Source organism: Oncorhynchus kisutch, linkage group LG14, assembly GCF_002021735.2.
Source record: "Oncorhynchus kisutch isolate 150728-3 linkage group LG14, Okis_V2, whole genome shotgun sequence".
Classification (NCBI taxonomy): Eukaryota; Metazoa; Chordata; class Actinopteri; order Salmoniformes; family Salmonidae; genus Oncorhynchus; species Oncorhynchus kisutch.
The window spans coordinates 71,782,630-71,796,416 of record NC_034187.2 but is presented as its reverse complement, the minus strand read 5'-3'; the positions used below and the strand labels follow the sequence as shown (position 1 = coordinate 71,796,416).

At 45.6% G+C, this 13,787-nt stretch overlaps 1 protein-coding gene across 1 annotated transcript in view; it reads left to right on the top strand.

The window, feature by feature from the left end:
• The first annotated feature begins 294 nt into the window (after positions 1 to 294).
• The window catches only part of LOC109903400 (polypeptide N-acetylgalactosaminyltransferase 4), a 28,443-nt gene continuing 14,950 nt past the window's right edge, over positions 295 to 13,787 (top strand). Inside the window, 3 exon segments of the mRNA XM_020500070.2 lie at positions 295 to 641; positions 8,064 to 8,519; positions 9,865 to 10,034. Coding sequence (XP_020355659.1) covers positions 8,131 to 8,519; positions 9,865 to 10,034 — 559 coding nt within the window. The 5' untranslated portion in view covers positions 295 to 641; positions 8,064 to 8,130.

Genomic DNA, 13,787 nt, shown 5'->3' with positions numbered 1-13,787 from the left:
CAAAAACAAAGACATTTCTAAGTGATCCCAAACTTTTTAACAGTTTTATATATATATATATACACACACACACTATTAGAGATATGGATTAACTGGTAAAAAGTGTCACATAACGCCAAACACACACACACACACAATATATAAGATCAATTAGCTACATTTTTTATTTATTATTTATGACAGAAAAGGTGTTACAAGTGGACATCACGTTTTATAAAATGATGAAATATTATTTTCCCCCGCAATGCTATGCTCACGTTTTTAAAATTTATTTTTATGTTTAGCTCTAACTTCCTGGTGACCAACCAACTACACTTGCTCAGTCAGCAAACCTGAATTTCTGGAATAACAAGCGGTTTTAAAGTAAAACATATTTTCTAGTACGCCTACATTTAGTCTGGTATCTAATTGAGTACACAGCTTGAAGAAGCTTCCATTGAAATCGAGTGAAAACAAGAGCTGGCTACCTAAATTCCAGAACGTAAAAGTGACATCCCCAGCTAGCCAGCGCTCATCAACGTGGAGAGGACGTGGTTGTGCCTTGTGTTTACTGACAGCTGTAGTCAGAGCTAGAAGACAGATGCAAACTAGAGAAAACCCTGAGCAGTTTCTAAGAACACGGAATGTAGTGGAATGATAAGGTAAGAATTGTATTAACTTGCACACTTGGATAATCAGGTGTAATCTATCAAGCAAGGTAATTTAGCTAGCACCAATGGTTGCCCTGGACCAGAGCTAACTATCAAGGAGGTCCGTCAGCTGGCTAGCAGATAGATAGCTTTCTCTTTTGCTACAGGACGTTTTGCTAAACGTGGTTAGTTGATGTGTAAGTCTCTTGTTCTCGAAAATTACTGGCTGGGCAACCAGCTCCAAGTGAGTAATACGCTAGCGAACGTCAGGTGTATAACAAGCTATCTAACGTTTGAGTCTCTGATTAGATAACTATCTCTCAGATCTGATAGCTAGTTAATATAGCTAGTTAGTTAACGTTAGAAATTCTAATTTGACAGCTGAACTAGGCTAACCTAACCCATGTCCATGCAAATAACTTTTACTAATGTTATTTTGTAACAAACCGTTTGTAACAACAGGATTGATTTAGCAAGTGTGCTTTCTATTCCCTGATTTCACATGGACACGGGTGTTCATTCTAATGCTTTTAAACCCTTCCCAGTCCCAGCTATGAACTAGTTATTATAGCTCACTATAAACCTCGTCTAATCTGAATGGAAGAGGATCTAGATTCTCTGCAGTTTTAACATTTTCAGCATATTTGCATTACAGTGATAAGTGATTCTGTATTGTCTATAATTGATGCCTGTCAAGTTCCTTGAACTAGCTATCTAGTCTGTTGGAACAAAAGATAGTCATGCTGATTGCTGAAGATGGATCTTCTGCTCACTCCCTGCACTCAGACCACAACCTTAACATCTGGGAAAACAATAACTAAACTAAACCTGTCAACATACAAGAATACATCAGTTATCATTTTAGAGTTTGAGTCAACAGCATGCAAAATGCATCACGTCTATTGAAGAGAAAGTAGGCTGAATCTGAACTACAAGCTTTCCCTGTAGGCTATAGTCTATTTGCGTCAATGTGATGGAGGTCTGTGAAATACATTTTATATAACACTTATCAACCTCCTGATCCAGTTTGATACGGCCAGCCGGCGGTCTTACTACAGTGTGTAGGTCTAGCGTAATCACTGAGGAGTCGTTTGTGTCATTGAGGGATGTTTTTCAATGCTGAATGTTTACACTGAGTAAATGCTCACATAAGCCTGTTGGTACTTGTAGTTGAAGCTGGCCAGCTGTTCCTCTCTGGTGTACCAGTGACACTCCGGGGGGAGGAGGAGTTTCCCGTAGGTACAAATCTAGGATCAGCATCCCCTCCCCCCATTCTAACCATTAGGGGGGTAAAATGCAAAACTGACCCAAGATCAACGTTGGGGGGGGGGCAAATTTAACCTACACCATTCAGTGACACTGATAACATCATGGTAAAATACAGAATGTACTAGTACCTATTTTGTCATGGGTTTTTCAGTGCTGAAGGTTGATTTTTATTTGCTGGTTGAAAAAACACGGACACCGTATATACATTTTAAAAACGTGACAGGGATATCACAAACAAGTCAGACTTATTTCCATTGTGGAAATAAGTTAACAGCGAGTAAACTCTCACATATTGGCCCTCATGTTTCAGGTTGTCCAGCTGTTCATCTGCAGTGTACCAATCCAATCACTGTACCATTCAGTATACCATTCAGTGACACAGATACAATCACACAGTATGTGTGTCAATCACACAGTGTGTAGGAATGTACTGACACCTATTTTCTAACTTGCAGTTACTGTTGTCAGTGCAACTTGTTTGACTGGTCTCTGAGATGGATGTCACAGCAAAAGCGCAGCCCTGTTCCGTGTTTGTACTTTAACATCCTTGTAGATTACGCTAGCTCTCTGTCAATGTCAGGGGGATGTTTCTTCTCCTTAGCTGTTGCAGATGAAGACATTGGCTACATCCATTCCTAGTGGTGTGCTAGTAGAGAAGAGGCTGATGATAATTATGTTGGAACATTATTCTAGGGCTAGGCTAGCCCAACTGGTTCTAGCCCAACTGGTTCTAGCCCAACTGGTTTGTGCATAGCAGCAGAATTCATTCCACCACACAAAACAATACAGGATTATGGCTGGATTAAAGTCCTTCTCCAGATGGCTATAGTCTACTGTACACTAAACTCTATAGTCTACTGTACACTACTCTATAGCCTACTGTACACTACTCTAGTCTCTATAGCCTACTGTACACTACTCTATAGTCTACTGTACACTACTCTATAGCCTACTGTACACTACTCTAGTCTCTATAGCCTACTGTACACTACTCTATAGTCTACTGTACACTAAACTCTATAGCCTACTGTACACAACTCTATAGCCTACTGTACACAACTCTATAGCCTACTGTACACAACTCTATAGCCTACTGTACACTAAACTCTATAGCCTACTGTACACTAAACTCTATAGCCTACTGTACACTATAGTCTCTATAGCCTACTGTACACTACTGTATATCCTACTGTACACTACTCCATTGTCTCTATATCCTACTGTACACTACTCTATAGTCTACTGTACACTACTCTATAGTATACTGTACACAACTCTATAGCCTACTGTACACTACTCTAGTCTCTATAGCCTACTGTACACTACTCTATAGTCTACTGTACACAACTCTATAGCTTACTGTACACTACTCTCGTCTCCATAGCCTACTGTACACTACTCTATAGCCTACTGTACAATACTCTATAGTCTACTGTACACTAAACTCTATAGCCTACTGTACACTACTCTAGTCTCTCTATAGTCTACTGTATACTACTCTATAGCCCACTGTACACCACTCTATAGCCTACTGTACACTAAACTCTATAGCCTACTGTACACTACTGTATAGCCTACTGTACACTACTCCATAGTCTCTAGCCTACTGTACACTACTCTAGTCTACTGTACACTACTGTATAGTCTATATAGCCTACTGTATACTCTATAGCCTACTGTACACTACTCTAGTCTCTAGTCTACTGTACACGACCGATTATGATTTTTCAACGCCGATATCGATTATTGGAGGACCAAAAAAGCCGATACTGATTAATCGGCCGATTTGAAAAACAAACAAAAAAACATGTATTTGTAATAATGACAATTACAACAATACTGAATTAACACTTATTTTAACTAATATAATACATCATTAAAATCAATTTAGCCTCAAGTAGATAATGAAACATGTTCAATTTGGTTTAAATAATGCAAAAACAAAGTGTTGGAGAAGAACTTAAAAGTGCAATATGTGCTATGTAAGAAAGCTAACGTTTCAGTTCCTTGCTCAGAACATGAGAACATATGAAAGCTGGTGGTTCCTTTTAACATGAGTCTTCAATATTCCCAGGTAGGAAGTTTTAGGTTGTAGTTATTATAGGACTATTTCCCTCTATACCATTTGTATTTCATGAACCTTTGACTATTGGATGTTCTTATAGGCACTTTAGTATTGCCAGTGTAACAGTATAGCTTCCGTCCCTCTCCTCGCTCCTCCCTGGGCTCGAACCAGGAACACCACGACATCAGCCACCCTTGAAGCCGCGTTACCCATGCAGAGCAAGGGAAACAACCACCCCAAGGCTCAAAGCGAGTGAAGTTTGAAACGCTATTAGCGCGCGCCAACTAGCCAGCCATTTCACTTCGGTCACACCAGCCTCATCTCGGAAGTTGATATGCAGCGCAATGCTTGACGCACAACGAAGAGCTGCTGGCAAAACGCAGGAAAGTGCTGTTTGAATGAATGTTTACTCGCCTGCTTCGGCCTACCACTGCTCAGTCAGATACTTAGATACTTGTATGCTCAGTCAGATTATATGCAACACAGGACACGCTAGATAATATCTAGTAATATCATCAACCATATGTAGTTAACTAGTGATTATGATTGATTGTTTTTTATAAGATAAGTTTAATGCTAGTTAGCAACTTACCTTGGCTTACTGCATTTGCGTAACAGGCAGTTTCCTTGTGGAGTGCAAGGAGAGCGAGGCAGGTCGTTATTGCGTTGGACTAGTTGTAAGGTGTAACTGTAAGGTTGCAAGATTGCATCCCCCGAGCTGACAAGGTGAAAATCTGTCTTTCTGCCCCTGAACGAGGCAGAACCCACTGTTCCTAGGCCGTCATTGAAAATAAGAATGTGTTCTTAACTGACTTGCCTAGTTAAATAAAGATGAAATAAAGGTGTAAAAAATATATATTAAAGAAACGATTTCCGATTGTTATGAAAACTTGAAATTGGCCCTAATTAATCGTCCATTCCTATTAATCGGTCAACCTCTAGTCTCTATAGAGTAGTGTACAGTAGGCTATGGTCTCTATAGCCTACTGTACACTACTGTATAGCCTACTGTACACTACTGTATAGTCTCTATAGCCTACTGTACACTACTCTAGTCTCTATAGCCTACTGTACAGTCTACTGTACACTACTGTATAGTCTCTATAGCCTACTGTACACTACTGTATAGTCTCTATAGCCTACTGTATAGTCTATACCCTACTGTACACTACTGTGTAGTCTCTATAGCCTACTGTACACTACTGTGTAGTCTCTATAGCCTACGGTACACTACTCTTGTCTACTGTACACTACTGTATAGTCTCTATAGCCTACTGTATAGTCTCTATAGCCTACTGTACACTACTGTATGGTCTACTGTACACTACTCTATAGCCTACTGTACACTACTGTATTGTCTCTATAGCCTACTGTACACTACTGTATAGTCTAGACTACTGTATAGTCTCTATAGCCTACTGTACACTACTGTATAGTCTCTATAGCCTACTGTACACTCAACTCTATAGTCCCTATACTCTTAACAGCAGCAAACCATCCATCTGCGCTGTGGTCAGTCAGACCTTCATGAGATGAAACACTGCTAGGGCTGTCCATACTCCCTTTTTAAAATGCCCTCTGACAGAAGATGCTTGATCAGGGGGTATCTAGATTAGTGTTAGTGTAGCAACAGGGCTGTGTAGCCAGCCAGCGATGGTGGACCCAAAGCCTCCTGTAGCTGTTGGCTTAGTCCTACTTGTTTTGGATTTTTCAGAACTCCCACAGTCTTACTCCAAAGAGGAGGCAGATCTTCTCCCTAAGCCTTCTGTTAGACTGCTGGTCCGAATCCATCCCTCCCCAGCCACACCAAGGGCTATCAGATTCAGTGGGAGGAAGTTGTGATGGACTGCTAATATAAAGGAGGTTTTGTTTAGTGGCGTTCTCTATTTTGTAACCCCAGGCCTCGAAGAAAGAGGCATGGGCCTGGTAATGCCTCGAAGAACTGAAATGGAGACTCATGCTTAGTGACTGAGCAATGCTGCAGCGCACATCAAGCAAATACTCTCCTCAGTTTATGAAAGACCTGAATCTGACAATGTTTTAAGGGTGTTTTGGCTTAGGCCTATCATATAAAAATCTATTTAGGGGGTAACATCCTTGCCATCCTCTCAGAATTTCCCTGTCAAGATCAAATATAGAATATTTTCCAGAGTTACATTTACGACGTTATAGTAAAGCAGTCTAGTCTTGATAATGGAAAAAATCTCAATGGTAGAGTAGGACGCTGGAGTGTGTGTGTGAATGGAACACATCACATGTAGGCTATTTTCAGAGTGGAAAGGTACAGAGTGGATAAAAGCGTGTGGAAGTTACTGTCTAAAGCCTCAGTCAGTCACTGCTGCTGTACTGAGTATCCCTGCTGAAATATGAATACTGTGATTACACTCAATGACAGTGATGCTGGCGACGGGTTTAGCAGTATCTGCCCTCTTTGATTCGCCTCTGGTATGCCTGTCTTTTGAGTTGAGCTATCTGACTGTATCTAAGCCTACATGTTGTTACTACTGGAAGAACATTAGAACATTACTAGGCCTAGACTGTTGCCTAACCCGATCACCTTAGAGAACCTTGGCTATATAGTACGCTTTGAAAAAATGGTTCCAAAAGGGTTCTCTGGCTGTCCCCATTGGAGAACCCTTTGAAGAACCTTTTTGGGTTCCACGTAGAACCCTCTGTGGAAAGGGTTCTGCAAAGGGTTCTCACATCGGGACAGCCAGAGAACCCTTTTGGAACCATTTTTTTCCAAAACTTTCTAGGGTGTACAATATGTGTTTCCTGTATAAAATGTTGGATTTGATTAAAGATGCAATGTACAGAAATCACTCCACCATTTCCTGGTAGCTAAGATTCTAATCGTTTGCCTCATTTCAGTTTGTGACAAAACAGTGTAGAGAATCATTGTACCATCTAAACCATAACAAAAAATATTGTATTTTCAGCTGTTTGAAGCTAGTGTACAAAACTGAAGAACGGGAAGCATAGAAATAGAACAGATCTACCTCTTCTTAGACTTGCTTTCACTGAGAATTACAGATACAACTCACATTTCTATGTAAATTTGGTCAGGTCGCCCAAAAAGTTCCATGTTGAAGCATCTCAACACCACAGCGTAGCAGCCTATAATTCCACCAGTGATCTATCTTTGCTATTTCTATTTAATTTCAGCTCCCATTTAGCCCTGAATTTGTCAGTCAATTTGAGCGGCATCATTAGCAGTGTTTTCTCATTTAGCAGTGAACAGACGTCTCTGTCAAGCATTAGCGCTGCCACGGAGTGGAATGAAATTAGCATAAAATCATTAGCCTTTTAAGTGTTTTGTGTTTAATCAAATCTTGTTGTCATGTGGAATGCTCTGAGTGAGAATTTTAATGAATCAACAGATAGGCCTGTCCCCAACCTCCACTGTCATAATGATTTCTATCACAGTTATGCATAACTTGTTATAATCAGTATTATTCAGCTGTTGTAATGGAAATATTTAAGATGATAATTTAGAGTAATCAACAGTGTTGGACTTTCTGTAATACAGCATTTCCAGTGTTCTATTTGTAACACTCAAGGTGCAGGTTGATGGTCGCCAGACTTGTTCTGGATTATTTTCATATCTGTTGATAGTGGTTGACGCCAGACTGGAGGTACATAGACCGAGGACACACTGATTATTCACTGTCCCATTGATGACATTATATGAACACTGATTCTGTAGCAGCTGACAAAGTCACTGCTTTTTTAGTTTTGTCTTCCTACAAGCCTCTCAGGCTAGTGTTTACACAGCATTTGGTGTGGTCTTAATAGGATGTGAAGGTCCAGTCTCCAAGAGGCCAGTTAGACATTTTCTCTGCTTCTGCACTGGAGGTGTCTCCCTGTTGCATCTTGTAATAAACCGGATGGATTTTTGAATGAACTATGACTGCTCTCCTTTTTGTTCACCTGGTAGTTCCTATTACAGCCTGTTTTTAAGTGGTTTAGGTCTAATGGTTCACTGCCATGGATCCACTTAACTCAGCTCAAGGTATCTAATACTTTCATCGTAGGCCAAACTTCAAACTGGACCTAAACCTTTTCTCAGCCCTCCTTGCTGTTTGTTGTGTTTTCCACAGAGCTGTGTGGCCTGGGCACTCTTGAGTGGCAGTTGGTGAGACTCCACGTGACTGGTTGCTGGGGGCGATGAGGGTGCGTTGGTCCCGGAAGCTGGGCTTCCTAGCAAAGACCTTCTTCCTGCTGTGGGTGCTATGGCTGGGCTACATTCTCCTAGCCCGCTCCACTGCCTCCACCATAGGGGCCGATGGAGGGGAGGACGGAGGGGGCCGCAACCTGCTGGTCAGGCACTTCTCCCGTGTGGAGGAGCAGGGAGGTGAGCAGCTGGCCAGGCCCGTGTACGTGAAGGCGCCAGCGGACGCCAACGCGCACGGGGAGTGGGGCCAGGCCACCAGGCTGAACCTCAGCCCGGAGGAGAGGAAGCAGGAAGAGGACAGCGTGGAGAGATACGCTATTAATATCTTTGTTAGTGATAAGATCTCCCTGCACCGACACATCAAGGACAGCAGGATGAAAGAGTGAGTAGCCAAATGATCTTCATCTCAACACAGGGCATAGAGAGCCTAGCAGTTAAGATCGTTTGGCCAGTAACCGAACGGGCGCTAGTTTCAGTCCCGAGCCGATAAGGTGACAAATCTGATGTGTCCTTGATCATGGCAATTAACCCTAATTGCTCCTGTAACTTTTGATAAGAGTGTCTACTAAATGACTAAAATGTTACATAAATGTCATTCATCTGGACCAGTAGTTTAGACCAGTAACCATCTGTTATTGTACTGATTGCAGAAACATACTGTTGGCATACAGTCAGCTTCCAATAAACAGTGAATCTGTCTGGGCTCACTGTCAGCTTCCAATAAACACTGAATCTGTCTGGGCTCACTGTCAGCTTCCAATAAACACTGAATCTGTCTGGGCTCACTGTCAGCTTCCAATAAACACTGAATCTGTCTGGGCTCACTGTCAGCTTCCAATAAACACTGAATCTGTCTGGGCTCACTGTCAGCTTCCAATAAACACTGAATCTGTCTGGGCTCACTGTCAGCTTCCAATAAACACTGAATCTGTCTGGGCTCACTGTCAGCTTCCAATAAACACTGAATCTGTCTGGGCTCACTGTCAGCTTCCAATAAACACTGAATCTGTCTGGGCTCACTGTCAGCTTCCAATAAACACTGAATCTGTCTGGGCTCACTGTCAGCTTCCAATAAACACTGAATCTGTCTGGGCTCACTGTCAGCTTCCAATAAACACTGAATCTGTCTGGGCTCACTGTCAGCTTCCAATAAACACTGAATCTGTCTGGGCTCACTGTCAGCTTCCAATAAACACTGAATCTGTCTGGGCTCACTGTCAGCTTCCAATAAACACTGAATCTGTCTGGGCTCACTGTCAGCTTCCAATAACCGCTGAATCTGTCTGGGCTCACTGTCAGCTTCCAATAACCGCTGAATCTGTCTGGGCTCACTGTCAGCTTCCAATAACCGCTGAATCTGTCTGGGCTTGCGGTCAGCTTGGAGTGAGGCCAGGATCCTTTTTTTAAGGCATACGAGCTGTCTGTGTCCATTACTTTACAGAGAGTAGCCTACTTCCCTGACTGGCTTTTCTTTTTTTTCTTTCTTTCGTCTCTACATGAGAACTGCTCAGGCATGTGGGACATCGGTGTGATTTCTTTCCCTTAACATTTCTGCCTCTTGCTGTTTCCACAGCTCCCAACAGGAATGACACCAAATGCTCCTCTCCTGCACTGACCAAAGCAACTCTCAAACAACTCTCCAATGAGCCACTGATTGTGTGGTCAGTCTTGCAGTCAGTTTATAACCTGATCCTCCTAACAACTCTCTCTCTCTCATTTGAGTACAGATGCAGAGCTAAGAAGTTTGACTACCGCCGTCTGCCGACCACGTCAGTGATTATAGCGTTCTACAACGAGGCCTGGTCCACCCTGCTCAGGACCATCCACAGTGTTCTGGAGAGCACACCCGCTGTCCTCCTGAGGGAGATCATCCTCATAGATGACTTTAGTGACCGAGGTGAGACAGAGCATGAAACTGGCTTTGCCTGATTTAAGATTTATTTTTAAGAGAAGGGTAGTGCATGAGCGAGAGAGAGGGTAGTGCATGAGCGAGAGAGAGGGTAGTGCATGAGCGAGAGAGAGAGGGTAGTGCATGAGCGAGAGAGAGAGGGTAGTGCATGAGCAAGAGAGAGAGGGTAGTGCATATGAACGAGAGAGAGAGGGTAGTGCATATGAGCGAGAGAGAGAGTAGTGCATATGAGCGAGAGAGAGAGTAGTGCATATGAGCGAGAGAGAGAGGGTAGTGCATATGAGCGAGAGAGAGAGGGTAGTGCATATGAGCGAGAGAGAGAGGGTAGTGCATATGAGCGAGAGAGTGGTGCATATGAGCGAGAGAGAGAGGGTAGTGCATATGAGTGAGAGAGTGGTGCATATGAGCGAGAGAGAGAGGGTAGTGCATATGAGCGAGAGAGAGAGGGTAGTGCATATGAGCGAGAGAGAGAGGGTAGTGCATATGAGCGAGAGAGAGGGTAGTGCATGAGCGAGAGAGAGAGAGAGGGTAGTGCATGAGCGAGAGAGAGAGAGAGGGTAGTGCATGAGCGAGAGAGAGAGATGGTAGTGCATGAGCGAGAGAGAGAGGGTAGTGCATGAGCGAGAGAGAGAGAGGGTAGTGCATGAGCGCGAGAGAGAGAGAGGGTAGTGCATGAGCGCGAGAGAGAGAGAGGGTAGTGCATGAGCGCGAGAGAGAGAGAGGGTAGTGCATGAGCGAGAGAGAGAGAGAGGGTAGTGCATGAGCGAGAGAGAGAGAGGGTAGTGCATGAGCGCGAGAGAGAGAGAGGGTAGTGCATGAGCGCGAGAGAGAGAGAGGGTAGTGCATGAGCGCGCGAGAGAGAGAGGGGTGATGCGAGAGAGAGAGAGGGTAGTGCATATGAGAGAGAGAGGGTAGTGCATATGAGCGAGAGAGAGGGTAGTGCATATGAGCGAGAGAAAGAGAGGGTAGTGCATATGAGCGAGAGAAAGAGAGGGTAGTGCATATGAGCGAGAGAAGAGAGGGTAGTGCATATGAGCGAGAGAGAGAGGGTAGTGCATATGAGCGAGAGAGAGAGGGTAGTGCATATGAGCGAGAGAGAGAGGGTAGTGCATGAGCGAGAGAGAGGGTAGTGCATGAGCGAGAGAGAGGGTAGTGCATGAGCTAGTGAGAGAGGGTAGTGCTGAGCGAGAGAGAGAGGGTAGTGCATGAGCGAGAGAGAGAGGGTAGTGCATGAGCGAGAGAGAGAGGGTAGTGCATGAGCGAGAGAGAGAGGGTAGTGCATGAGCGAGAGAGAGAGGGTAGTGCATGAGCGAGAGAGAGAGGGTAGTGCATGAGCGAGGAGAGAGGGTAGTGCAGTGAGCGAGAGAGAGAGGGTAGTGCATGAGCGAGAGAGAGAGGGTAGTGCATGAGCGAGAGAGAGAGGGTAGTGCATGAGCGAGAGAGAGAGAGGGTAGTGCATGAGCGAGAGAGAGAGAGGGTAGTGCATGAGCGAGAGAGAGAGAGAGAGGGTAGTGCATGAGCGAGAGAGAGAGAGAGAGGGTAGTGCATGAGCGAGAGAGAGAGAGAGAGGGTAGTGCATGAGCGCGCGAGAGAGAGAGGGTAGTGCGTGAGCGCGCGAGAGAGAGAGGGTAGTGCGTGAGCGCGCGAGAGAGAGAGGGTAGTGCGTGAGCGCGCGAGAGAGGGTAGTGCGTGAGCGCAGTGCGTGAGCGCGCGAGAGAGGGTAGTGCATGAGCGCGCGAGAGAGGGTAGTGCGTGAGAGAGAGCGAGGGTAGTGCGTGAGAGAGAGAGGGTAGTGCGTGAGAGAGAGAGAGGGTAGTGCGTGAGAGAGAGAGAGGGTAGTGCGTGAGAGAGAGAGAGGGTAGTGCATGAGCGAGCGAGAGGGTAGTGCACTGAGAGAGAGAGAGAGAGAGGGTAGTGCATGAGAGAGAGAGAGGGTAGTGCATGAGAGAGAGAGAGGGTAGTGCATGAGAGAAGAGAGGGTAGTGCATGAGAGAGAGAGGGTAGTGCATGAGAGAAGAGAGAGAGAGAGAGGGTAGTGCATGAGAGAGAGAGAGGGTAAGTGCATGAGAGAGAGAGAGGGTAGTGGCATGAGAGAGAGAGGAGGGTAGTAGCCATGAGAGAGAGAGAGAGGGTAGTGCATGAGAGAGAGAGAGGGTAGTGCATGAGCGAGAGAGAGAGGGTAGTGCATGAGCGAGAGAGAGGGTAGTGCATGAGCGAGTGAGAGAGGGTAGTGCATGAGTCGAGAGAGAGAGGGTAGTGCATGAGCGAGAGAGAGAGGTGTAGTGGCATGAGCGAGAGAGAGAGGGTAGTGGCATGAGCGAGAGAGAGAGGGTAGTGCATGAGCGAGAAGAGAGAGGGTAGTGCATGAGCGAGAGAGAGAAGGGTAGTGCGTGAGCGCGCGAGAGAGGGTAGTGCGTGAGCGCATGCGTGAGCGCGCGAGAGAGGGTAGTGCATGAGCGCGCAGAGAGAGGGTAGTGCGTGAGAGAGAGCGAGGGTAGTGCGTGAGAGAGAGAGGGTAGTGCTTGAGAGAGAGAGAGGGTAGTGCGTGAGAGAGAGAGAGGGTAGTGCGTGAGAGAGAGAGAGGGTAGTGCATGAGCGAGCGGAGAGGTAGTGCATAGATAGAGAGAGAGAGAGGGTGTGCATGAGAGACGGGTAGTGCATGAGAGAGAGAGGTAGTGCATGAGAGAGAGAGGGTAGTGCATGAGAGAGAGAGAGAGAGGAGGGTAGTGCATGAGAGAGAGAGAGAGGGGTAGTGCATGAGAGAGAGAGAGGTAGTGCATGAGAGAGAAGGAGTGAATGAGAGAGAAGAGAGGGTAGTGCATGAGAGAGAGAGAGAGGGTAGTGCATGAGAGAGAGAGAGGGTAGTGCATGAGAGAGAGAGAGGGTAGTGCATGAGAGAGAGAGAGGGTAGTGCATGAGAGAGAGAGAGGGTAGTGCATGAGAGAGAGAGAGAGAGAGAGGGGTAGTGCAGTGAGAGAGAGAGAGGGTAGTGCATGAGAGAGAGAGAGAGAGAGAGAGGGTAGTGCATGAGAGAGAGAGAGGGTAGTGCATGAGAGAGAGAGAGGGTAGTGCATGAGCGAGAGAGAGAGGGTAGTGCGAGAGAGAGAGAGAGAGAGGGGGTAGTGCATGAGAGAGAGAGAGAGGGTAGTGCATGAGTGAGAGAGAGGGTAGTGCATGAGTGAGAGAGAGGGTAGAGAGAGAGAGAGGGTAGAGAGAGAGAGAGAGAGAGAGGGTAGTGCATGAGCGAGAGAGAGAGGGTAGTGCATGAGCGAGAGAGAGGGTAGTGCATGAGCGAGAGAGAGAGGGTAGTGCATGAGCGAGAGAGAGAGAGAGAGGGTAGTGGCATGAGCGAGAGAGGGTAGTGCATGAGAGAGAGAGGGTAGTGCAATGAGAGAGAGAGGGTAGTGCATGAGAGAGAGAGAGCGGGTAGTGCATGAGAGAGAGAGAGAGGATAGTGCATGAGAGAGAGAGAGAGAGAGAGAGAGGATAGTGCATGAGATAGAGAGAGAGATAGTGCATGAGAGAGAGAGGAGAGAGAGAGGATAGTGCATGAGAGAGAGAGAGAGAGGATAGTGCATGAGAGAGAGAGAGAGAGAGAGAGGATAGTGCATGAGAGAGAGAGAGAGGTAGTGCGTGAGCGCGCGAGAGAGGTAGTGCGTGAGCGCGCGAGAGAGGGTAGTTGCGTGAGAGAGAGAGGGGTAGTGCATGAGCGAGAGAGAGAGGGTAGTGCGAGAGAGAGAG